Below are 26134 nucleotides of genomic sequence, written 5' to 3' on the forward strand. Positions count from 1 at the left end.
GCATATACCCAGGTGCAGCTGGAATTACTTTCTTGCTCATACAAATTCCCAAATGTTTCCATTTCCTCCATCCCAGGGTTTCTGAGTGGGAATGTTTGTCGCGGGGAAAGGAGGCTACAAGATTCCCCCACCCCAAATACTTGTTTCTCAGACTTGTGAGAAATGGGGAGGGTTGGCGAGAGGGCGGAGAGGACAGACAGATTTGTCTCAAGATCTCTGTTAATGGCAGCAGTAAACAAGCAACCTTGAATGGCAGGGGGAAGGAAGGAAGGAAGGAAGGAAGGAAGGAAGGAAGGAAGGAAGGAAGGAAGGAAGGAAGGAAGGAAGGAAGGAGGAAAGGGAAGGAGAAAGGGAAGGGGAAGGAAGAAAGGGAAGGAAGGAACAGGGAAGGAAGGAAGGAAAGGGAAGGAGAAAGGGAAGTGGAAGAAAGGTATAGGGAAGGAAGGAAGGAGGAAAGGGAAGGAGAAATGGAAGGGGAAGGAAGGAAGGAATAGGGAAGGAGGGAAGGAAGGAAGAAGGAGGGGAAGGAAGGAAGGAAGGAAGGAAGGAAGGAAGGAAGGAAGGAAGGAAGGAAGGAAGGAAGGAAGGAAAGGAAGGGAAGGAAGGAATCCTCTCCAGTCTCTAGCTGTAACATCTGTCCATCTGTAGCTTTCCACTCTTAATATTTTTGTTCTCCTTTCACAAATCTTAAGATTTCCCCAAGCCTGCCGTATCCCCAGGATGCTTTGAGGTCCATCAGGAACAAGCTCAGAATATGCTTGCTTATCCACAGAATATAGAGTTTATCAGACCAAAGGCTTTCTGTGGGACCTCTCCCTGAGCAGTCCCACCTCTTCTTCCCAATAGCCATCATTGGTCCTTTGCTTCCCTCTCTTCCCTTCTTTGTGACTGGCTGGGTGAGATCCAGAGGGAAAGGACAAAGTGACAGAGATATGGCTGACCTCACAGCTGTTCAGTAGCTTCGAAGGACAAGCAGAGAGGTGGGTCATGCAAAGAAGAGATTGTGAAGGTCTGAAATCAAGTTGGGTCAGACCTGCTTAGTACTTGGATATGAGAAAGGACAGGGAGAAGTAGCCTTCAAGATCAAAAATCATCCTAGAACAGTGATGGCTAACCTTTTTGCCGTTGTGTGCCAAAAACAGGGGGAGTGTGGGGGGTTGGGGGGAGTGGGGGGGGGGTCGGGAGGAGTGTGGGGGGTTGGGGGGAGTGAGGGGGGTCACGCATGCACATGCCCACACTCATAATGCAATGCCCCCCGCACGCCCCACCCCGTGTATGCATGTGACCCCCAAGCTCCCCCAGCGCATGCATGCGTGACCCCCACACACTCTCACACCCCCGTGCATGCATGTGTGAGCCCCCTGCCCCTACGCATGAATCCCCGTGGCCCATTTTGGGTCTGGCAAGCCTCCCTGAAGTCTCCTGGGACCAAAAACGGGCCATGGGGGGAGCACGCACCCCCAGCGGCCCTTTACATGCGCACGAAACCCCCTCCTGCCCCCACGCATGCACGCAAGACCCCCACACATGCGCACGCGTCTCCGCCATGTGCCCTGCCCCCACACCAGAGACCCGAAAATCGGCACTAGGCGTGCGCGAATGCACGGCGGTGCCGAGCTGGGTGACAGCTTGCGTGCCCACAGAGAGGGCCATAGGTTCACCATCACAATCCTAAAAGAAGCATCAGTTGCAACCATGAAAATTGCCTGGACTTCTCCACAAAATCCACCAGGCATTAAGGTTCCAAGGAAAGGTTAACTTATGAGTTTAACGTTTTGTGAACCATGGCTCAGCATTCCTTGAACTGCAGGAATTGCCCTTCGCAGGCCAACACAGGTGACCTTTGTCTCGGGAGGAAAACAAAAAAAACCCTGTCTTTCCAGTGCAGGCAGACCCAGCAACGGTGCTCTGAGAACTTCTTCATTTCTTAACTCTCTTCCAACTCACTATCGGGGGACTAAAGACTTACGCATCTGACAGGTCTTCCCCACGAAGGGCGAGGGGCATTTACAGTCGAAGTTGCCCTTCAGATCCAGGCAGGTCCCTCCGTTCTTGCAGGGCTGGGAAACGCATTCGTTCACATCTAGGGCGAAAGGAAACCATTAGATGCAACACGATTACTCCCAGGTTCCACCAGATCTACGTTCCAAGGAAGTCCGAGCAAGCCATGCCTAAGTAACAGGAGGACCAGAGCAGGGGTGTAAAAAGCTCGATTTCATTGAGGGCCGCATCAGGGTTGTGTTTGACCTCCGGGGGGGGAGGGGGTTGGGGGGGCATGGCCAAGGTGGGCGTGGCCAGCTCGCCATCACTCCTGTCAGGGGTGCCTGTGATTTCCTCAGCATTCTGCCAGCGAAAACGACTCCCGAGTGCCGTTTTCAGCTGCCACGGCCTCCTGCAACCCTCTGCCAGTGAAAACGGAGCTCGGGAGGGCCGCATGCGGCCCTCCCGAGCTCCGTTTTCACTGGCAGAGGGTTGCAGGAGGCCGTGGCAGCTGAAAACGGCACTCGGGAGCCTGTTTTCACTGGCAAAAGCAGCACGGGCTGGTCCTTCACTGTTTCCAGGGCAGCCCCGTGGGCGAGATCTAAGTACCCTGCAGGCCAGATCCTGCTCCCGAGCCTTGAGTTTTGACACCCCTGGACTAGTCAAATACTTTCTATTATTTGAAAAAACGTTAACGGTCCGTGGCTCAAAACACAGCACTGGTTCAGATGATCTACGATACTCGTTTAGAAAGACAACGTGTTGTGTCTTTGTTGTTTTCTGGAAAAATCCAGAAAATGTTAAGATGAACATGACGTTTGTGCTTCTTTTTCCAAAGTGATGGTTCGGGGGAAAATAATAACAAGAGGACAACTGAAATGGCATGTTTTTATGATTGCCGAAAATAATAATAATGGGTCCTTCAAGGCTGGAAGGATGCCCATTGTTTGTTAGTTGTATAACTAGCTATTAAGAGGGCAAAATTCAGGTCTGTCACGCACAACAATCTCTCTCGCTCCCTTTCCCTCTCTCTTGCGGGAACAGACATGGCGTTGCAATACACTACAGCTTTGTTAACCGTGTTTCACTGAAGATGGTTTCCACCACTGTTTCATCATGAATGTTTATCAGGCTGAGGGACACGTCTGTCAGTCCTGCCCCTAAATGAACAGGTGTGGACCTGACCTTGAGAATGGAGGAGGACTAAAGAAACTACGAGGAGGGTGTGTGTGGCTTTCAGAAAAGATTAAGGTAAAGGTAATGGTTCCCCTCGCACATATGTCCTAGTCGTTCCCGACTCTAGGGGGCGGTGCTCATCTCCGTTTCAAAGCCGGAGAGCCAGCGCTGTCCGAAGACGTCTCCATGGTCATGTGGCCGGCATGACTCAACGCCAAAGGCGCACGGAATGCTGTTACCTTCCCATCAAAGGTGGTCCCTATTTTTCTACTTGCATTGTTTACGTGCTTTCGAACTGCTAGGTTGGCAGAAGCTGGGACAAGTAACAGGAGCTCACCCCGTTATGCGGCACTAGGGATTCGATCTCCTGTGACCTGTGGATATCTTTCCAGAAGAAAACCATACTCACTGTTCTGGCAGTGTTTGCCATTATACCCGGGACGACATATGCACATGTATTCACTGAAGGCATCACCCCGATTGGGAAGTAACCTGCATTCCCCTTCATTCTTGCATGGATTTGGATGGCAGGGACCTAAAAGCGTGAGATGCAGAAGGAGGAAGAAATTGGGAAGAAAAGGAACGCAATCAGCCTCTGCAAGATCCATCTCTCTTAAGAGTAGTATTGAGCCTTGGTGACGCAGTGGTTAGAGTGCGGTTCTGCAGGGTACGTCTCCTGACTGCCGGCTGACTGCAGTTTGGCAGTTCGATTCTCACCAGGCTAAAGGTTGACTCAGCCTTCCATCCTTCTAAGATGGATAAAATGAGGACCCAAATTGTTCGGGGCAATAGGCTGACTCTGTAAAGCACTGTGAAGCTGTATATAAGTCTAAGTACTATTCTTTCTTTCCTTCCTTCCTTCCTTCCTTCCTTCCTTCCTTCCTTCCTTCCTTCCTTCCTTCCTTCCTTTCCTGTACCTACCTACCTATCCACCCAATGGTTACAATGCAGTATTGCAGGCTAACTCTGCTCACATTGCCAGGAGTTTGATTCCTGAGTGGCTCAAGGTTGACTCAGCCTTCCATCCTTCCGAGATGGGTAAAATGAGGACCCAGATTGTTGGGGGCCATAGGCTGATGCTGTGATCCAGGCCAAAGAATGATTAATAAAGTTTGGGCCATTTGCCATGATTCAACCTTTAGATACATTGAGTCTTGAGAGGATTGAGTCTTCATTGACATAAACCATCCAATGAGCTGTCCAGATTTGCTGGGCGATCCTCTCCTGGTCCAGAAGCTTAGTGGGACAGATGTGCTGTCAATGAAGGCAACATTGACAAGAATTCTGGTTTAGTGGACATTCAAACATGGCCTATTCTCGTGATGGCGAACCTATGGCACGCGTGCCCAAAGTGGCATGTGAAGCCATGTCACCTGGCACATGCGGCATCGCCCGTTACTTTTCCGGGTTTCTGGCACGCATGTGTATGTACCGATCAGCTGGCCTTTGTGGGTGCGGAAGAGCTGATCTGTAAGCCAGGAATGGGGCTTCCTCGAACTTCGGAATTGGGAATGTCCAGAAAGAAGGAGGACCAATGGGAATTCTCCCTTCTGCAGCGTCATCGGTCTCCAGGCAGAGTCTCCCTTGACTGGAGGAGAGAGTTCCACGCAGAGAAGCCCAAGTTGGTTATTCAGGCCAAGATCCCCCCCTCCCACTTTCTCCACTTCTCTCTCTCCGTAGAATTGTCTCTCCTTCTTCTGGAAACCGATGACGCTCAAGCAGGGAGAATTCTCATTGGTGCTGGCCCTCATTCTGGCCCCTCCCATCTCAAAAGTCCATGATAAACACTTCCTCCCCCCAATGCAGAACATGCGGGCTGCCAGCTGATCAGCACATGCACATGCGTGGAAGACTTGCTGGCAGGCGCGCAGGCGCACGCTGGAAACCGGAAGTACCTTATGACGTGCGCCCATGCCCCCTGGGCAGCTCCTCTTCCTGGTCGTGGCCCTGACGAGCGCACGTGCGAAGTGCTCCCTTTTCAGCACTTAGTGCCAGGGTGGATTTGATTTAAATCGAGTTGATTTAAATCACAATTTAAATCATGATTTAAATCACTAGTAAAAAGGCTTGATTTAAATCAACTCGATGTAAATCATAATTTTTAAAGAGCAACTGTCACCTCTGCTACTCCTTTGACCCACTGTTGACTCACCGATAGTCCCAGTGTTGCAGAATATACAGCCTCATGCTACATAACTAAGCTCCATTTCATGCTGAATAAACTAAATTATTTATGTATCTTACATAGAAAACTATCTTACGATACATTTTTACCCCAAAAGTTTTTTATTAAAATAAATTCGATAAAAATCAAAAAAATCTGATTTAAATAAAAAAAATCTGATTTTTTTGATTTTTTTTTAAAAAAAATCATTGATTTTTATCCTTCCTGCTTAGTGCCCCGCACGAGCATGCTCCCTTTTGGGCACTCGGTGCAGAAAAAGTTAGCCATCAGTGGCCTATTTTATAATAGAGGGCAATCTGTGGCTTCTGGACCTCTCCTTTATGGCCCTAGGAGTCCTCTCTGCTCTGGCCACTGAAGTTCAGCAGCACCGTTGCCAAAACTGTCTGGAACTGGTCACGCCACATCTGGAACGTTTAGAAGAGAGAACATCTGGGATTAAGAATGTCATACTTACCTTTCTCTGTTTCATTGCAGGTCGGGCCAGTGAAGCCGTCTTCACAGATACAGAAGAAAGGAGACTGATCTTCTAGACTCTTGAGGCAAGTCCCTCCGTTCTGGCACTGATTTACATCACAGAAATCACCTATTAAAAAACACACACACAATTTAACCTATCAGCGCAATAGAGAAGAAAGGGGTTGCTGCTTTCTTCCTATCTGCTCCTCTTGAGCATTTATCTAATCCTCTCTCCAGTGGTGGAATCCAAATTTTTTTACTACCGGTTCTGTGGGCGTGGCTTGGTGGGCGTGGTGTGGCTTGGTGGGCATGGCAGGGGAAGGATACTGCAAAATCCCCATTCCCTCCCCACTCCTGGGGGAAGGATATTGCAAAATCTCCATTCCTACTCCACCCCAGAGGAAGGATACTGCAAAATCCCCATTCCTTCCCCACACCTGGGGGAAGGATATTGCAAAATCTCCATTCCTTCCCCACTCCAGAGGAGGGATATTGCAAAATCTCCATTCCCTCCCCACTCTTGGGGGAAGGATATTGCAAAATCTCCATTCCCTCCCCACTCCAGAGGAAGGATACTGCAAAATCCCCATTCCCTCCCCACTCCTGGGGGAAGGATATTGCAAAATCTCCATTCCCTCCCCACTCCAGAGGAAGGATATTGCAAAATCTCCATTCCCTCCCCACTCCTGGGGGAAGGATATTGCAAAATCTCCACTCCCTCCCCACTCCAGAGGAAGGATACTGCAAAATCCCCATTCCCTCCCCACTCCTGGGGGAAGGATACTGCAAAATCTCCATTCCCTCCCCATTCCAAAGGAAGGATACTGCAAAATCACCATGTCCTCCCCACTCCTGGGGGAAGGGTACTGCAAAATCTCCATTCCTACCCCACTCCAGAGGAAGGATATTGCAAAATCCCCATTCCCTCCCTACTCCTGGGGGAAGGATATTGCAAAATCTCCATTCCCACCCCACTCTGGGACCAGCCAGAGGTGGCTTTTGACGGTTCTGTAAACTACTCAAAATTTCCACTACCGGTTCTCCAGAACCTGTCAGAATCTGCTGAATAGCACCTCTGCCTCCCTCTTATTTCCAGCGCTGTGCAGATATAACAGCAGGGTTCTTGCAGATAGCAAACAGGGGAAAGATCATGCAACAAAAGAACGCACACACATTTCCAAACAAGGGCATGAAACTCATTGCAGGTCAAGGGTTGCACTAACATTTTTGAGTGACACACTGGCCAAGGCAAGAGCAAAAGCGAGCTTGCATTTCAAGGCAGTGAAGCTTTCAATATCATTGCCACTGAGCTAATTATTTATTCATTCCTTTGTCCAAGGATCAAAAAAAAAAAATTATCACGTGGAGCTGACTTGAGTCACACACCCAACTCACCAGACAAATCTATAGAGTCACCAACGGCAAGGGAGGAAAAGCTCCTGGATCAGATCAAAAGCTGATCAGTTTGGACACTTCTGTTTGTAGAGGAACGTGGAAATGATTCTGGGCAATTCAGAAGCCGGGGGAGCCAATGGTCATTGGCCTCTCTCCTTGTTTCTTGTTTTACAATGAATGGCTTTCAGTGTTGTAACCATTCTGACCTTAGACATAATATCCACCATCCTAACCAATAAAGATTGAGAGTCTTGTCATCCATGAATTAGTTTAATCCCTTCTAAAAGACTTGGAAAACAGCTCCTGCTTTTGAATCCCTGGATATAAAGCTTCCCATTGGTAAATGTCTATGGAGATTCTCAGTCATCCAGATCAGAGTTGTCTCAAAGGCGCTTTTTGAAAAGGCAGCTGGACTGTTTTTTCCTTGAGGAAGGAGGAGGAGAAGGGGGGGAGGAGGAGGAGAGGAAGAAGAGAAGAGGAAGAGGAAGAGGAAGAGGAAGAGGAGGAGGAGGAGGAGGAGGAGGAGGAGGAGGAGGAGGAGTAATTCCCACAACACTGTCAAATAATTTACTAGGACTGTATTATGATTATTCTTCTCTTCCTTACTAGTAGCTATCTCTTCCCACTTCTTACTAGAATCATGTTGCTTGTATCTTTCAATTTATATTGTTTTTACTTGTTTCCTAGTATGATTTGATAGCTTATTATTATTTATAATTATTATAATTATAATTATTATTATTATTATTATTATTATTATTATTATTATTGACTATCACTAAGTGTTGTATCTTTTGATTCTCAATGAATGTATTTTATTCTCCTTATGTACACTGAGAGCATATACACCTAAGACAAATTCCTTGTATGTCCAATCACACTTGGCCAATAAAGAATTCTATTCTATTCTATTCTATTCTATTCTATTCTATTCTATTCTATTCTATTCTATTCTATTCTATTCTATTCTATTCTATTCTATTCTATTCTACTCTACCCTACCCTACCCTACCCTACCCTACCCTACTCTAAAACATTTCACTTCACATCCAAGAAGCTTCATCAGTTCTGATGGATAAGTACTGACAGTGGAGACCCTCATCAGAACTGATGAAGCTTCTTGGATGAGAAGCAAAACGTTTGCTGCTTCTTCCTCAAGGAAAAAAAATCCAGTTGCCTTTTGAAAAAAGCACCTTTGAGACTAACCATTCGTAAGTCGAGTCAATGTCTATTACAGACAAAGGCCAGAGACCTGAGCAAGTTAAAAACACTCAAGGAATATCCAGTTTAAAAATCTAGAACAAAATAATAAATGACTGATAAAAAAAAATCTATGTTAAAATCACAATTTGGCATCCAATCTGTCAGTTGCACACGAGCAAAACACAGCATGGCCCAACTATAATATCAATCCTTAAACTGTGGGGCCCGTTGTCATTAAATACTAAATTACCAGTGGTAAAGAGCTACCTTGTCCATACCAAATCACTCATGCTTACTTTACTGCAGGGCCTCCAAAAAGAAAAGACAAAAAAAGAGAGAGAGAGAGAGAGAGAAGTCACCATCACAAACTCAAAACTCTCTGAAGATCAGACAGATGGGAGTAGCTTCCCACACTGAAATGCAGCTTTCTTTGGCTTAAGCTACTCCCAAGATCTTTTTATAGCACACGTTCCTTGGGGTTAATCTCACTTCCTGCCATTCCGCAGACTTCACTGCAGACTTTGCCAAGAAACTTGGCTCCATACAGGGAGTTCAAAGGTGCTGGTGTGACTCCTACAGCCAATCTTGAAGAAAGAAAGAAAGAAAAAAGCAACAGAGCTGGGCAGGAGTTCAAGCCCTTGCTTGTACTGTTGCTCTGGCTGGTTCTGGATGACTTCACCTTCTATCTATGCATTGCCATGAGATAGAACCAAAGGAGAAGAGCTTGCCACTTGGAAGAAATCAAAACACTGTCTCCATCCAACTCAGACCATCAAAGGCTGGGAAGAAAGTCTCCCTTTTGAACAGCTTTCAGCCAAGGATCTCTAAGGTTCCTGCCAAGCTACTGTAAAAACCCAAAGCCTCTTGGAAGACAGGAAATGTTTAAATAACCATGTGGCTTTATTTGTTTGGATTCTTCTCTTGTATTCCTTCAGGGCTCCTTCGAAGTCAAGGGTCATTCACTCAACTTCCAACAGGTGGGGAAATCTCAGATGCGACGTTATTAAAGCTAATTTAAAAAGAAGATTAAAAAAAAAACGAATACCAACTCAGATAAAGTGAGAAAAACAAAAGGAGAAAGAAGAAACCAAAGAAAAAGCTAAAAGTGCAAAAACGGGGGGGAGGGGGGGAGATTAAAATAAAGTAGAAAAGAAAGAAAAAAACGATACTAAGAAATTGAATGTGGAATAATAAGAGTTGGAAGGGACCTTGGAGGTCTTCTAGTCCAACCCTCTTCGAGCAGGAGACCCTATACCCGGGATGGTGAACCTATGGCACACATGCCACAGGTGGCACGTGGACCATATATGTGGGCACGCAAGCATTGCCCACGTTAAACTCCAGCACGCATGCGCGCACTGGACAGCTGATTTTTGGGCCTTCTGGGCCCATCAGAAGTCGGGAAACAGGCTGTTTCCTGCCTCCGGAGGGCCTCCGGAGGGGGGTGGGGAAGGCCATTTTTGCCCTCCCCAGGCTCCTAGAAAGCCTCTGGAACCCGGGGAGAGTGAAAAACGGGCCTACCGGGCCATCGCACGGGGGAGTGGGGGGGGGGTTTGCACGCACATGCGTGGGGGGGGGCAAGGCACATTAAATTATGGGTGTGGACCCCCCACACACTACCCCCGCGATGGCAAAACGGTTAGCCATCACTGCCCTATACCAGGGGTCTGCAATCTTAAACACTCAAAGAGCCATTCTTTTCCCACAGAAAAGAAAACACCGGGAGCCACAAAACCCTTCCCATGCCTGACTAGTTCTTGAGCGGCCACAAAACTAGCATATGTAGTCGAAATTAAACGTTCTGTTTTCTTCTGAAGCTTTTCTTTTCTTGGATTTATCCATGGTTGGCCTACCGGGGGTTGAAAAGCTGAATAAATCACGTGCCGGCGGGTGTCGCACACTGGCGGTTGTGACACATAGTTTGAGTGAAAGGGAGCCGCAGCAGAGGGATGAAGGAGCCACATGTGGCTCCAGAGCCACAGATTGCTGACCCCTGTCCTATACCATTTCAGACAAATGGTTGTCCAATCTCTTTTTGAAAGCCTCCAGTGATGGAGCATTCACAACTTCTGAAGGCAAGCTATTCCATCGGTCGATTGCTCTCATTGTTGATACATTTCTCCTTAGTTCTAGGTTGCTTCTCTCCTTGGTTAGTTTCCAGGCATTGTTTCTTGTCTTGCCTTTTGGTGCTTTGGAAAATAGTTTGACACCCCCCCCCTCCATCTTTGTAGGAGCCCCTCAAATCTGTAGAGATTCTCAGTCATGCAGGTCATGGTTGTCCCAAAGGTTCTTTTTCAGGAGGCAACTGGACACTCTTGTTTTTTCTTAGAAGACATTTCGCTTCCCATCCAAGAAGCTTCTTCAGCTCTGACAGGATAGTGGGGAATGGAAGGATTTGTATTCCTTGCAGACAGCTTGTCATTTGATATAAATCCTTCCATTCCCCACTGTCCTGTCAGAGCTGAAGAAGCTTCTTGGATGGGAAGCAAAATGTCTTCAAAAGAAAAAAACAAGGAAGTCCAGTTGCCTCCTGAAAAAGCATCTTTGGGAGCCCCTTAATTATTGGAACACTGCTATCATGTCTCCCCTAAGTCCTTCTTTTCATTAGGTTAGACATACCCAATTTCTGTAACTGTTCTTCGCCTGTTTTAGCCACAGTAATTGGTGGCGGCGGCTCTGCACACTGTTAGCTACCAAACTTTGGCAGCGATAAGTACAATTATAAATTTGCATCTTATCCTGTGGTTACAAATTAACTCTCTTCTTTCTATCATCTACTAGATAATGTTTGGTGGTTCATCCTTTGATAAATATTTACTTACCTAAACAGATAAACAAACTGGCCATGGCTGGGCAAAAAAAGAAAAAAAACATTGACTTTCTTTGTGGGAAACTGGCAGGGAATGTCAGAAATCCTGATCACGTGACGACAGCTGACCATGGAGGCATCGTCACAGCCACAGGTTTATGAATACAGCTGGCCTGAAGATCCTTGAAATTTCAATTCCATGGGACTAATGGGTTCCCGATTTTGTATGCATTTTTTAAGAAAGCGGATTTGAGGTTAGTTTGATTCAAAAACTTCAACCCTAGGATGCATCGTTTGAGCTAACTAACTAGCCAAGGTAGTTTTAGTAGTAAAAGGTAAAGGTTCCCCTCGCACATACATGCTAGTTGTTCCTGACTCTAGGGGGCGGTGCTCATCTCCATTTCAAAGTCGAAGAGCCAGCGCTGTCCGAAGACGTCTCCGTGGTCATGTGGCCGGCATGACTAAACGCCAAAGGCGCACGGAACGCTGTTACCTTCCCACCAAAGGTGGTCCCTATTTTTCTACTTGCGTTTTTAACATGCTTTCAAACTGCTAGGTTGGCAGAAGCTGAGACAAGTAACGGGAGCTCACCCCGTTACACGCAGTGCTGTGGAGTCGGAGTCGGAGGAAATTTTGGGTACCTGGAGTCGGAGTCGGAGTAGGTAAACAATGCACCGACTCCGACTCCTACTAAATTTAGATTGGAATTTTAAAAAAAGCAATTTTAAATGTCCCAATTCACAAAAAGTTATAATTAATGACTTCTCTACTGTAAGAATAAAGACCAGATACAGAGGAGTTGGGGAGTCGGAGTCGGAACATTTATCTCCCGACTCCACAGCCCCGGTTACACGGAATTAGGGATTCGAACCGCTGAACTGCCGATCTTTCGATCAACAAGCTCAGCGTCTTAGGCACTGAGCCACCATGTCCCTGTTTTAGTAGTATATAGATTCAAAACCCTAAATCATAGGTTTATTTCTTTCTGTTTCATGCAAAAGATTTCTAAGGGATTTCCAGTCTGCAATAAATATTGACACTGTCTTTTTCTCTAATCAAAGAAGCCAACTTAGCCTTCTCTGCAAATCTCTTCCTCTTCACCAACCATTCCACTACGGTGAGTAATTGTTGAGTCGTTTCATTTTTGGGTGTATAATAACCTTGCTGCAGTTGCCATATATAAAACTAGAGTCACCTCGAACAGTGAGATATTATCAATCAATCAGTCAATCAATAAAAAGTGTGATTTTTTTTCCCCCAGCTTTGTCCGTCAATTCCCCTAAAGAAAAACCTCTGATTTCAACCGTATATTTATCTTCAAACTCCTCTGAATCACAATACAGGTAGGAAGTTGTTCAAAGCAGGAAAACTGAATCACCAGCTCACAGTGCTCAGATGCTGGCAAAGTTGATTTCATCTGACAGGTACAATGTGAACAGGGGATTAAGAGGGAGGATTCGTGCCCCAGACAGTCAAAAACGTGACTCTAGTTATCTCCTATTGTCTTTGCTGTCAACAGTAATTGGATTTTTCTTGCAGAGATCTCAGCATTATAGCGAAATGTCACCGAAGAGACATTGGCGCGGAATCAAGTTTTGGCCTCGTGGTCCTTCTTCTTGTTCTTGATTTACAATCACAATTGGGACCAGAATTTCCATTGCTAAGCAAGTTGGTTGTTAAGTGAGTCACAACTGATTTTGCAATCTTTTTTAAAAAATATATCAGTGCAGATTAAGTGAACCCAGCTTCCTACAATGGCTCTGCTTGTTGGAAGCTAGTTAGGAAGGTTCCAAATGCAATAAATACAGGTAGTTTTTGCACATAGTCCTTGATTTACAACAGTTCATTTAGTGACCATTCAAAGTTACGACGGCACTGGGAAAAAAAAGTGACTTACTTTTTCAATGTAAGTAAACAAAGTGACCGTTTTTCACAGTTATAACCTTTGTAGCTTCCTCACGCTCATGTGATCAGAATTCAGATGCTTGGCCACTGGTTCATCCTTATGACCGCTGCTGTTTCCCGAAGTCACGTGATTCCCATTTTGCGACCTCCAGACGAGCAAAGTCCATGGGGAAGCCAGATCCATTTAACAGCCGGGTTACCAACTTATCCACTGCAGTGATTCCCTTAACAACGGTGGCTAGGAAGGTCGTAAAACGGGGCAAAATTCGCTGAACAAATGTCTCACTTAACAACAGAAAATTTGGGCTCGTAAATTGTGATTGTAAGTGGAGAACTACCCTGTTTCTCTGAAAATAAGACCCAACCGGAAAATAAGTCCTAGCATGATTTTTCAGGTTGCTCGTAATATAAGCCCTACCCCCAAAATAAGCCCCAGTTAAGATTGTCAGCCAAGGTGCATTTAGTACTGTATTTTCCCCAAAATAAGACCTAACCAGAAAATAAGCCCTAATGCATCTTTTGGAGCAAAAATTAATATAAGATCTGGTCTTATTTTCAGGGAAACACGGCGGTGGTGGGTTGCCCCCGGTTCGCACCGGTTCTATAGAACCAGTACTAAAACCGATGGGAGGCCCCGCCCACCGACCCTGACGTCATCAAAACGCTTATGCGCATAAGCAAAGCAAGCGCGCACATGCGGCCCCGTTGCGAACCAATAGTAAAGGTAAGTAGAACACACCCCTGAAACACGGTACCTGTACATGCCAGTTGCCAAGAACCAAAATTTGTGGGGATGCAGCCATCGTCATCGGTGTGAGGACTGGTTATAAATCACCATTTTCAGTGCTATTGGAGTTTTGAACGGGCACTAAACGAATGGTTATAAGTAGAATACTATCTGTATTCCCGTTCCCCTTCAGCTGTATTGGATGCAACTAAGTAATTCTCCAGTTCCCATTTCTCCAACCAGCTTGGTCAATACAGGTAGTCCTCAACTTACAACCGCAATTGAGCCCAGAATTGATATTGCTAAGCGAGGTTTTTTTTTGTTGGTTTTTTTTTGTTAAATGAGTTTTGCCCCATTTTACAACTTTTCTCGCCACTGTTGTTAAGTGAACCCCGGCAGTTGTTTAAGTTAGTCAACGTCGTCCTTAAATAAATCTGGTTTCCCCGTGGACTTTGCTTGTCAGAAGGTCATAAAAGGGGATCACGTGACCCCCGTCATAAATGTGAACCAGTTGTCAAGCATCTGAATTTTGGAGCCTTGGTGGCGCAGTGAACTAAAGAGCTGTTAAGTAGCACTTAGCTGCCAGCTGCCTGCAATTACTGCAAGTTCAAATCTCACCAGGCTCAAGGTTGAGTCAGCCTTCCATCCTTCCGAGGTAGGTAAAATGAGGACCCGGATTGTGGGGGCAATAAGCTGACTTTGTATAAAAAGAACACCGCTTTGGGGGGGCGAGAGGCGAAAGCCCTACTAAGCAGGTATATACAAAAGTACGAAGGCTATTGCTTAACGCATTGTAAGCCGCCCTGAGTCTCCGGAGAAGGACGGCATATAAATCGAACCAATAAATAAATAAATAAATAAATCACGGGATGCTGCAACGGTCCTAAATGTGGAAATTAGTCTTAAGTCCTTTTTCCAGTCTCCTTTTGCTTCGAAGAGTCATTAAATGAACTGCTGTAAAACGAGGATTTACCTGTATTTATGGATTATGAGCATTGCCATCAGGGTGGATAAAAATCAATGATTTTTTTAAAAAAATCAAAAAAATCAGATTTTTTTAATTTAAATCGGATTTTTTTTTATTTAAATCGGATTTTTTTGATTTTATCAAATTTATTTTAATAAAATGCTTTGGGAGTAAAAATCTATCTAAAGATAGATAGATAGTTTTCTATTTAAGATACATTAATAATTTAGTTTAAATATTGGGACTGTTGGTGAGTCAAAAGCGGGTCAGAGGAGGAGCCGCTGCCAGAAAAGAGATGTCAGCTGCTCTTTAAAAATTATGATTTAAATCGAGTTGATTTAAATCAAGCCTTTTTACTAGTGATTTAAATCATGATTTAAATTGTGATTTAAATCAACTTGATTTAAAGTCAAATCCACCCTGATTGCCATCCAAATGAAACTTCAGCATGCCGGACTGGAGAAGGTTGAAGGGGCATCTCTTTCAGCCCTCTTCTCTTCCTGCTTCAGTGAGCCAAGTAAGTTTGTGTCATTTTGATATTTACTTTCCAAACACAAGCCCATTTCTGTCCCTTAATTAAGCAACCTTCCTGTCCCTTAAATAAACAGCCCAGGAACAATGGAAACAGAAACCTTATCTGGCAGCAAGGATTAACAAGTTAACAAGGGAAGCGTTGCCTAAGGATTGCAGCTTCGGGCAAGAAAGCTGGATTCGGGCCAGCTTCTGCTTGTCATAACTTTTACTCGTTATTCAGAAATTGGATGGTCAGCATCATTGCATCTACACAAGGGGGAAAAAAGGGAAAAATCAGCCAGCTTCAAAAGTAGCATTAAGGTTTCACCATTTCTCCAAATCTGGCTAAAAAAAAATGCATTTGTTGCTCTACCACCTCCGTAAGGCACTCAAAGTTCAGAATTTGCTGGCCTCCTCACCATCTGGCCTCCTCATCAAATGTTCAACATCTTAACATTGTGTGTCTTTTCCTATCCCTGCTTCTCTCTCTCTCTCTCTCTTTCTCTCTCTCCTTCCCTCCCTCCCTCTCTCTCCTTCCCTCCTTTCCTCTCTCCCTCTCTCTCCTTCCCTCCCTCCCTCCCTCTCTCTCTCCCTCTCTCTCTGTCATATATTCACTTAATGACCTGGTCATTGGAATGACACTCAGTCACTAAGTGGAGAGCAGGTGCAGAGTTAGGATTAAGGAAATTTAAAACACTCCCTTTCATCTAATTACTAGTCTATAGCTGTGATGGCGAATCTATGGCACACGTGCCACAGGTGGCACGCATAGCCATATCGGTGGGCACGCGAGCTGAGCTCCATTTTTGGGCCTTCTGGGTCCACCAGAAGTAGGGAAACAGGCTGTTTCCTGCCTCTGGAGGACCTCGGGGCGCGGTAAAGAAGGCCCATTTTTTGCTCTCCCCAGCCTCCAGAGCCTTTCTAGGAGTCTGGGGAGGGCGAAAAAGGCCCTCTTTATCTGTTTCCTCTCTTCTGACAAGACGGACAACCAGTGGCTAACTCTCACCCATGTGACGTTTCCCAAATCTCTTTTACGACTTGTTTCAGTCCAAAACTGCCTCTCCTGTGTTCTTTTAACTGAAATTTCCTTTGATGATTTTTCATTTCTGCAATCCAGGGAATATCTAGTTTGTCCCTGTATTCCTCAATCCCGGTATTTTATTTTTAGAAGTTTCTACGCTGTCCTGCATTTCTTCTGCCCCTTGCTTTTCTTATGCTGTCAGCCACACCTGTGATGACCGGAAGGCTTGCAAAAAAAGGTCTTTAGATTCTTTTAGATATTGGAGGTTTGCATGATGAGTCTCATTTGTACGAAAGACTGTCTTGCAGGATCCAATCTGGGTCGATCACTGGGACCAGAGGTTTTGCCTTCCGAACTTTTGGATGCGTGCTGGAGCCCATCTTCAGGGAACTTCTCTCTCTAGCAGTCTCTCTGCTGGTCTCTGTGCTAGAGAGAAGTTCCCTGAAAATGGGCTCCAGCACGCATCCGAAAGCTCGGAAGACAAAACCTCTGATCCTTGTGACCAACCCAAAATTGGATCATGCAACATTATCCTGGGACATGTATATTTGTCCTGGAGTGGTGCAGTGGCCTAGCGGTAGAGCTCTTGCCTCACAATCAGGAGGCTGTGAGTTCAATCCTAGCAGTGGTGGGTTTCAAAACTTTTTACTACTGGTTCTGTGGGTGTGGCTTGGTGGGCGTGGCATGGCTTGGTGGGCGTGGCATGCCTTGGTGGGCATGGCAGGGGAAGGATATTGCAAAATCCCCATTTCCTCCCAATCAACTGGGACTTGGGAGGCAGAGAATAGATGAAGGCAGGGCCAGTCAGAATTTTTACTACCGGTTCTCCGAACTACTCAAAATTTCCGCTACCGGTTCTCCAGAACTGGTCAGAACCTGCTGCAACCCACCTCTGGATCCTAGATAGAAGCATATATTTCTCTCTCTGGGCACCAGTGGTGAAATCCAGCCGGATCTATCCAGCTCGTGTGAACTGGTAGCGCTGGCGGCGGGAGGCTCCGCCCACCCGCTGGGACATCATCACGTCCCCGGTTTCTACCCTCTGCACGAGGCTCTGCGCATGTGCAGAAGAGGCACTCGCGAGTGCAGCAAGCGCACGCTTGCGTGCACTCACAGCTCCGATCTGGTTGCGAAGGTAAGTGCATTTTACCCCTGCTGGGCACAATGAGAATATATCTGCTGAACATAACTCCGCATTGGTGACAGGAAAGGCATCCGGCCATTAAAACACTCTGCTAGCTCCATTCGGTTGCCCAGACTCCACCCCGCGAGGGATTTTGGGGGTGGTTAAAAGAAGATGTATATTCGCCCTCATTCGTGAAAGACTGTCTTGTTTTTAAACGCTTGCGACAGCAAGAAACCCCACGCTGAGATTTTCATTTCTGTAACTGGCTTTATCCAAACCTCTTCAAAAACTAACTGGTTTCATTTTCCTTTGTTAAAGGATCTTTCTGAATCTGCTCAGAAAGATCCCAACTGCCTGGGCAGGTAGCTGCTTACCGCTGCAGATTCAGGCCAAACAAACCCCACGCATGCAGCTCCCGGTAGAAATTTAAACAGTTTCTTCCTGCTGTCACCATCAATCAGGAATAAAAGTACGTTATGCTTTCTCCTTCAGTGCTTGTTTTTGGAAAGGAGACAAATCCTTAGCAGATACAAAAGGCTCTCAGATATAGTGACAAACATTGCAAGACAGTTTACACAGAGCTTGTAACCTTGTTCTGCACTGAATTAGGATCAACATCACACAACACGCTAAGCCAAAATAGGACTAGCTTGGCTTTGACTCAGCCGTGTTGTACAAAGCAAGCCCCTGTAATTCACACGCCATGATTTATGACTTAATGTTGTGTGAATTCAGCCAATGGGGGCTTAGTCGACAAATCATTATTTCAGTGCAATACACGAACTATTTTTATAGTTTTGTTCTTCATCCGAATAATTTTAAGCTGACCTTTTCTAGACTGTAACTTCTTTCCCAACATACTGGCTGGCTAAGACTAATCATATAAATTATGGTTTATTCAAACACGGCTTGCTGATACTGCAAAATCTCCGTTCCCACCCCACTCCTGGGAGAAGGATATTGCAAAAAGTCCATTCCCACCCCACTCCTGGGAGAAGGATATTGCAAAATCTCCATTCTCACCCCACTCCTGGGGGAAGGATATTGCAAAAAGTCCATTCCCACCCCACTCCTGGGAGAAGGATATTGCAAAATCTCCATTCTCACCCCACTCCTGGGGGAAGGATATTGTAAAATCCCCATTCCCACCCCACTTCAGGGGAAGGATACTGCAAAATCCCCATTCCCATCCCACTCCAGGGGGAAGGATACTGCAAAATCTCCATTCCCACCCCACTCTGGGGCCAGCCAGAGGTAGTATTTGCCGGTTCTCCGAACTGTTCAAAATTTCCACTACCGGTTCTCCAGAACCTGCTGGATTTCACCCCTGCAAGCATCAGCTCTACAAGAAGCTGTCAGATAGCAACTTGGCGCAGGAATAACCAGGATGTATTAGGGACAAGTTAGGATCCACAGTCTGTTTTTTTTTCCAATCCATCTCCAAAACTTAAACCGCAAAGTATCCAAGGAGGATGATGTGATTATCCTTATTTGCCTTATTCGCCGGAAAAAAACACCCTGTTCTCCACACATACAGAAAAATTATATGCTACTTACTGGCAACAGTTCAAAGTTGCAAGTGGTCACTGAGAAGAGAAACGGTGACTAGCCTAAGCACGAGAGGTCCTTGGTGCTCTCCGAGCTTTCTTTCTTTCTTGCAGACATCTTATTAACCAAACTAGGTAACATCATCAGGGCTAGTTACCTAATTTAGGTAATGAAACATCTGCAAGGAAACAAGCAAGCTCGGAAAGCACCAAGGACTCCTCGTGTCAACCCTGGGATACATATATTCTCCTTTATTAGCAGCCTAAGTATGGCTAGGAAAAAAATAAGTCCTGGCTAGCAACATTTTGCAGATTCACTATTAAGTCATCTCAAATTAAATCTTGAGTTTCTGTGACAATGAAAGTTCCTTCGATCCAGGATTGCTTCCCGTCCAACTATTCCATTTGTCTTATTTTAAAGCTACCACCGCAATAAGAAGAAACTGCAGTGAAGCCGAACCAGCCAACTACACACTTAAATGAATGAGCTGACTTCATTTCAGCCAAGTATGCAGCTCTAGGGGAATGTCAAAAAAGCATGCTTTCATCTAAACATGTACAGAGTTTCTTCTCATTCTCAGGAATCGCGGCTAGAAACCTGGACGTTTTATCAAGCTAGAAAACGTCCAGGTTTTCAAGGACAGTGAAGCCCAAGGGACGTGTTGCTTAGCACTAAAACATATGTTTCACTGACCAAAGATCCTTGGTTTTCGTCCCAGGGAAGGCTCTGATTTGAAACCTCAAAGACTTCTTAGTCAGTGCCTGCTTTCACCCAGCATATTAACCCACGGATAACCAAACCAGTCAGAATAAATTCAACTGCCTGGATTTGCACACCATACTGGACCACAAATTAGCCAAGCATCCTTCAGCTAACATATTGCAAACTCTGCTAAAAAATAAACAGTACGGAGCTAAATGGACAAACAGTTTGGCTTGGTCTTCAATTGCCTTCCTGTCTTCCCGCATTTCTTTTCGCAAAAAAACCCCTGCACCGATGCATGCTGAGTTCACACATCATGCCAAGACATCACTGGTTTGAACCAGAGTTTGCTGAGTAGCCACCATTGCCTGGATTCAGACATTTCACTAAGGCTCAGAGCAGAGGTGATCAAGACTCCTTTTTGAGGCCTTCAGAGGTCAGCTGTCAGGGTTCCAAGTAACACAGTTATTACCTGTTTGAAGGTGCAGGATATCTATCGCAAGTTAGTGCACTGCAACTGCCGGTAATTGGTGTCTCCCAAACATACTTCAAGCTTCACTTTCACTCATTATGTGACGTGGTCCCATCGACTTGGCAACCACAGTCCCCAAAATGCTAAGCTTGAATCTTGGGCATCAAAAAGATTGTTTACCTTGGATTAAAGTGATGCACAACCCAACCACTGCCTACAAATCACAATTGAAGTTCAATGCTCTAAACCCAAACCAAGCTAACAATATGATTCCTTAAGATGCAAACAAGAAGTCAGATATATCTTCAATACCTCAATGGGAGGGAAAAAAAACACCTACCTCTAGAACAGTTATAACCCAGTTACAGATTACAGATTAACAGAGTTGGAAGGGACCTTGTAGGTCACCTAGTCCAACCCCACCCCCACCCCCACTCAAGCAGGAGACTCTCTACACCATCTCTGACAAATCGAAGTCCAATCTCTTCTTGAAAGTCTCAAGTGATGAAGCTCCAGTTGCTGAAGAAAGCACCCTCTTTCAATTATGATTCAGTAGCTGCACTCACACATGTCAAACTACATTTAACCATAGCTTCTTAAAGAAGTCATAATTGGCTAAGTAGTCACACTGAACCTTAAAGAGAGAGAGAGAGAGAGATGTGCAAAGCACTGGTTAGCATTAAGATTGGTTCAGCATCCATTGCTTAGACTGAGAAGTTCAACCAATCGTCTTAGATCAGGGTTCAACGAAGAGTACAAACCAGTGGTGAAATCCAATTTTTTTTAACTACCGGTTCTGTGGGCATGGCTTGGTGGGCATGGTGTGCCTTGGTGGGCATGGCAAGGGAAGGATCCTGCAAAATCTCCATTCCCACCCCACTCCAGGGGAAGGATACTGCAAAATCCCCATTGCCTCCCATTCCTGGGGGAAGGATATTGCAAGAGCCTTGGTAGTACAGTGGTCTAAAGCACCCTGTTATTAAGACCAGCTGCCTGCAATTACTGCAGGTTCGAATCTCACCAGGCTCAAGGTTGACTCAGCCTTCCATCCTTTCTAAGGTAGGTAAATTGAGGACCCAGTTGTGGGGGCAATAAGCTGACTTTATATAAATATACAAAAGGATGAAAGCTATTGCTTAGCACATTGTAAGCCTCCCTGAGTCTCCGGAGAAGGGTGGTATATAAATCAAATTTTTTTTAAAAAAAAATCTCCATTCCCACCCCATTCTGGGGCCAGCCAGAGGTGGTGTTTGCCCGTTCTCCAAAACTACTCAAAATTTCCACTACCGGTTCTCCAGAACCTGTCAGAACCTGCTGAATTTCACCCCTGGTACAAACTCAGAATAATAATAAAAAAACCTCAAATGATTAAACAGATGGAGAGTTTTCCTAGCAAGATTTTCATTTTAGTTTGGGGGGGGTGACCATCGGGCAAAGATAAAACAACAACAACAACAACACAACAGGGATCTCTGGCTTTTTCTGGCAAAGCAAGATTGAGCACACCCTACTTCATCAAGCCAGAGCTCAGGGAAGACTTAACCGCTGGCCCTCACGTGCAAAATGGAAACCTTCACCTCGGAGATTAACCGAGTTTGCGTGCCAAGAGAAACCAGCAACGACAAAAAGCGCAATATAACGAGCAGAAAAGGACCAAATTCAACGCACCACCCCGTGGGGAACTCGACCGAAGCCCCGCGACGGGTTTCGAACAGTACCAGAAGAAGAGGGGTCTCAAGCTGAGACCCCTCAACTAATAAATCGGTGACACAGGGGAGCCCAGCAGAGAATCCTACCAGTACAAAAAAAAAAATCAAATTGCTTCCTTACCTCGGATGCCGTTGAAGGCGGAGAAGGCGAGCCAAAGCCCCAGCGGGAGCTGCCAGCAGGCGCTCGACCACTCCATGAGGTTCCTTCCAGCGCCGGACACCCGTCCCGTTCCTTAACTCCGCGGCTGTTTGCTGCGTTGTGTTTTTTGTTTTTTTTTGTGCTCTATCTCGCAGGGATGGAAGTCGGTGAGCGAGTGACTCAGTGCCCTCTCCGCCCCCTCGTTCCCCGGGGACTCAAGCCTGCCAGTTACGCCCGGTCTCCACGTGCTTCAGCCGGCCAGCCAATGGAGAGACCCGCCCCGAGGAAGCCGAAGGGGAGAAGGCAGGCTCGGCTGGCTGCCTCCCACCCACCCACCCCCCAAAAAAAGAGCCGCCTCCTTTGGCTCGGATGAGTCCCGGTTGATGGACCGGGCTGGGCGGCTAAACGTCCAGTTTTCCAAAAGGGAGAAAATAATGCAATCGGTGCGCTCCTTTTTGGGGGTTCCAGGGGTGATTTTCTTAGCCATGGCGCGCAGGAGCTCGTGATTTATTAGCCGGATTCACGCAACTCCCTGGGAAGTAGACTAATGCTCAATCCGCGCAAGAGCTGAGCTGAGCTGACTCTGAACTAGGATGATCATTGATTCCACCCTGAAATGTAGGTCAGCGTCTGCCAGCTCAACCAACGGGGTTTCAGGTTTTGTTTGTTTGTTTGTTTTATTTAGTTTGTCAAGCATGTATGAGAAAACAAGGATCAGTACCAACATAACATATATGTTCGTACTGATCCTTGTTTTCTCATACATGCTTGACAAACTAAATAAAACATATAAGTATAAACAGGTATAAGTATATATCGGTAGTGAAATCCAAATTCTTTTACTACGGGTTTTGTGGGCGTGGCGTGGCTTGGTGGGCGTGGCATGGGAAGGATACTGCAAAAGCTCCACTCCCATCCCACGCCAGGGGAAGGATACTGCAAAATCCCCATTCCCTTTTCTTGCCAGGGTTGTTAAAAGTCCATCACTGCCATTCTTAAATTAATCACAGGGTTGTTGAGTGAATCTGGCTTCCCCATTGATTTTTGCTTGTCAAGAATCAAAAGGATCACAAAAGGAGATCACGTGACACACACACACACACACACACACACACACACACACTCCGGGGATGCTGCACCTGTCATAAAGATGAATCAGTTGTCAAGCATCTGAATTTGATCACGTTGGATGCTGCAACGGTCATAAGTGTGAAAAACGGTCATCGCTGGCTTTTTTCAGTGCCGCTGTAACTTTGAACCGTCACTAAACGAATTGTTGTAAGCTGAGGACTACCTGTACTTCAACCGCTGCTTGGCACAGCTGTCTTAATTGTTCTACGGGATGCGCCACAGCTTTTATTATTACATTGTAACCCATGGCATATATCTGTGTGAGAGCTCAAGTTTGAATTGCTCTGCTGGGAGATTTGTAGCGCTCCAGATGTTGTCAAACTAGATCTTCCAATATTGCTTCAACATCAAGCGAATGTGAACGATAACATGGGTTGTTTTTGGTCTGTAAGTAAAGCGCTTATTATATCAGCTTGCAAAACCTGTTGGGACCTAATCTTCACAAGAGACACTGACCCACATTTTTGGATAGGGTGTGGCCAAAGCCTTCAACCATTCTCCATGCAGGAATGGTATAGAAATTAATGAGCTGCTCTGGTGCATCTCTGTATGAGTCACTGGACCAGCTGGCTAGCTTCCTAAATGGAAGCACTGGCTTATGCAAACATGCAGAGGATGGTTGTTGTTTTGTTTCAAACTGGAACATTCTTAATTTTTAGATAAAACAATCCGTGGCTCCCTCGGACCATCTCTTCAGAGATATTTCCTTCCCAGGTTCCTCAAGGCCTTCAACAATGGCTGAGCTTCTGAATTTTCTTAAAAATTCTTTTGGATTAATTTTATGTCCTGTAATGTTTTTATAAAACTTGCCAAATTTGAATTCCACAGGGAAATATTTAGAGAGGTATCTGCCTGGAAAGTAGTTCATGCTGAACTGCATAGCACAGTCATACATCAGCAGGAAATGTTTGGTGACATTTGGCATTATGTCATAAAATGCTTTGTGATTAATTTTATGTCACGTCATGTTTTATAAAACTTGCCAAATTTGAATTCCACAGGAGTCACGGGTCCCAGAGTTTTGACGCGTTCTGTAGGTTGGTCCATTTGAGGTCCGTTGGTTCACAATTTTTTTGCTCTATGATGCACCATTTTACCCGGTTAAAAGTTACAGACATGCGAGTTTTAATAGGAAAGAAAGAATGCATGAAAGTTTGGTCAGGGAGCACCGGAAATTGGGAATGTCTAGTCTAGAGGTGACAAACTTGATTTCATTGAGGGCCACATCAGGGTTGTGTTTGACCTCGGAGGGCTGGGGAGGGCGTGGCCACTAATATACAACTCAATTTTTATTTCAATTTATTAATCAAAATTCTTTCTATTCTTAGTTTCTAGACCCATTTCATCCAATCCCATGGGGTTTTTAGATCTGGCCCGTGGGGCCGCCCTGGAAACAGCAACGGATTGGCCCGTGGCCTCTGTCACCAAAAATGCACTTGGCCACCAGAGGTGTCCCCCGACATTAGTGGCCACACCCACCCTGGCCACACCCACCCTTTCATAATCTGTAAGTATGGTACATTGTTTTACAGAAGCATCTCTACTCTTTTGACCTGAACCCACTCACCCCCCAAAAAATCAAATTTCTAGTTTCTGATACTCAACTTGAAACACAACTTCTATGTGTTGCATAGCCTCTACGTTTTTAAAAACAGACGTAAAAGAAAAATCAGAGGTTTCTTTCACACATATTTCTTCATTTTGATTTTGGAAAGCATAATTGATTGTGGCGCAGTGGTTAGAGTGCAGTACTGCAGCTACTTCAGCTGACTGCTAGTTCAGCAGATCAGCAGATCAAATCTCACCGGCTCAAGGTTGATTCAGCCTTCCATCCTTCCGAGGTGGGTAAAATGAGGACCCAGATTGTTGGGGGCAATATGCTATTTAGTATACTATCTTTGGTGTAAGCCCCCCAGAGTCCTCGGAGAGTGGGCAGCATAGAAATATGACTAATGAAATAAAAATAAATAAATAAAAACAAATTTTAAAACAAAATAGTGCTATTACAAAAACTTTTAGGTTTAGTTTACACATCCACTACTAGATGTTTTAGTGATGGGAAAAAAAGGGATAAAAGCAATAAATATTGATTATAATTCCTGCTATTGCTATTAAGACAACCGACTACCTATAATAAAAAAGCTGTTTCCCAGCTATTAAAACAAATTACGCTCTCTTTCTTTAATCTGCCTAAGGCCCAGATTCTACTACTGCAGTTAAATAAGAACAAATCCTCATCGAATCGATAGCAAATGTATTGAAAACCATTTACATAAATATCTGATTGAGGGGAGGAGTGGGAGGAGGCAGCTCCCTTCTTGAAAAAGCCAATCTATGATGATTGATTAAGCTACACATATATTTCATTAAAAGTATTTTGCACTCCTTACTCTATTGAGAAATAGAAAATATGCCAGGAAAAAAACCTCTAGCAAACATCAGATGGGGGAGGTCCTTTTTATCAGAGACTATTGATTTTTGACTAAACAACCCAGATAATAAAGGTATCTGATAGAGGTATCAGTACGTCCTTGCTGAGTTGTCATGACCTAACAACTACATGTGATTGGCAGGCGTTGATAGATAGTTTTTTTTTAAAAAAAAAATAAATTTTATACATTAACAAATATGCAGTAACATATAAACAGATATGCGATAACATCCATCATATTATAACATATATTGTCTTCCATTATGGTGTGGATTATATAACCATCAAGTAAAAAAAAAAATTACCCATCTGTTTTCTCATATACACCATATTTCACCCAATTTTACAATGACAGTCCATCTCTTTCCATCTTTCTTCTTTTTCCAGTCCTTCCCTTCTCCCCTCCACTTCTCTCTCCTTCCCTCTTTCCTTCTCCTCTCCTCCTCTCTCCTTCCCTCTACATCCCTCTCTCCTTCTCCTCTCCCCTCTCTACTTCCCTCTCCTCCCTTTTCTTCTCCTCTCCCTTCTCCTCTGTCTTC

General features: G+C 45.2%; 1 protein-coding gene across 2 annotated transcripts in view; it reads right to left on the reverse strand.

Annotated features, from left to right (window-relative positions):
* Positions 1–22371, reverse strand: part of MFGE8 (milk fat globule EGF and factor V/VIII domain containing) — a 40951-nt gene extending 18580 nt beyond the window's left edge. The window contains exons 1-4 of one of the 2 annotated variants that reach the window (XM_060694816.2): positions 22016–22371; positions 5796–5924; positions 3566–3691; positions 1970–2083 (exon numbers count right to left, since the gene is read on the reverse strand). In XM_060694816.2, coding sequence (XP_060550799.2) covers positions 1970–2083; positions 3566–3691; positions 5796–5924; positions 22016–22091 — 445 coding nt within the window. In that variant the 5' untranslated portion in view covers positions 22092–22371. The remainder of the gene's footprint in view (positions 1–1969; positions 2084–3565; positions 3692–5795; positions 5925–22015) is intronic. The other variant, XM_087877950.1, reaches the window with a different exon arrangement.
* Positions 22372–26134: the final 3763 nt, after the last annotated feature.

The sequence above is a fragment of the Pantherophis guttatus genome, chromosome 13 (genome assembly GCF_059756535.1).
Source record: "Pantherophis guttatus breed Tessera chromosome 13, ASM5975653v1, whole genome shotgun sequence".
NCBI lineage: Eukaryota > Metazoa > Chordata > Lepidosauria > Squamata > Colubridae > Pantherophis > Pantherophis guttatus.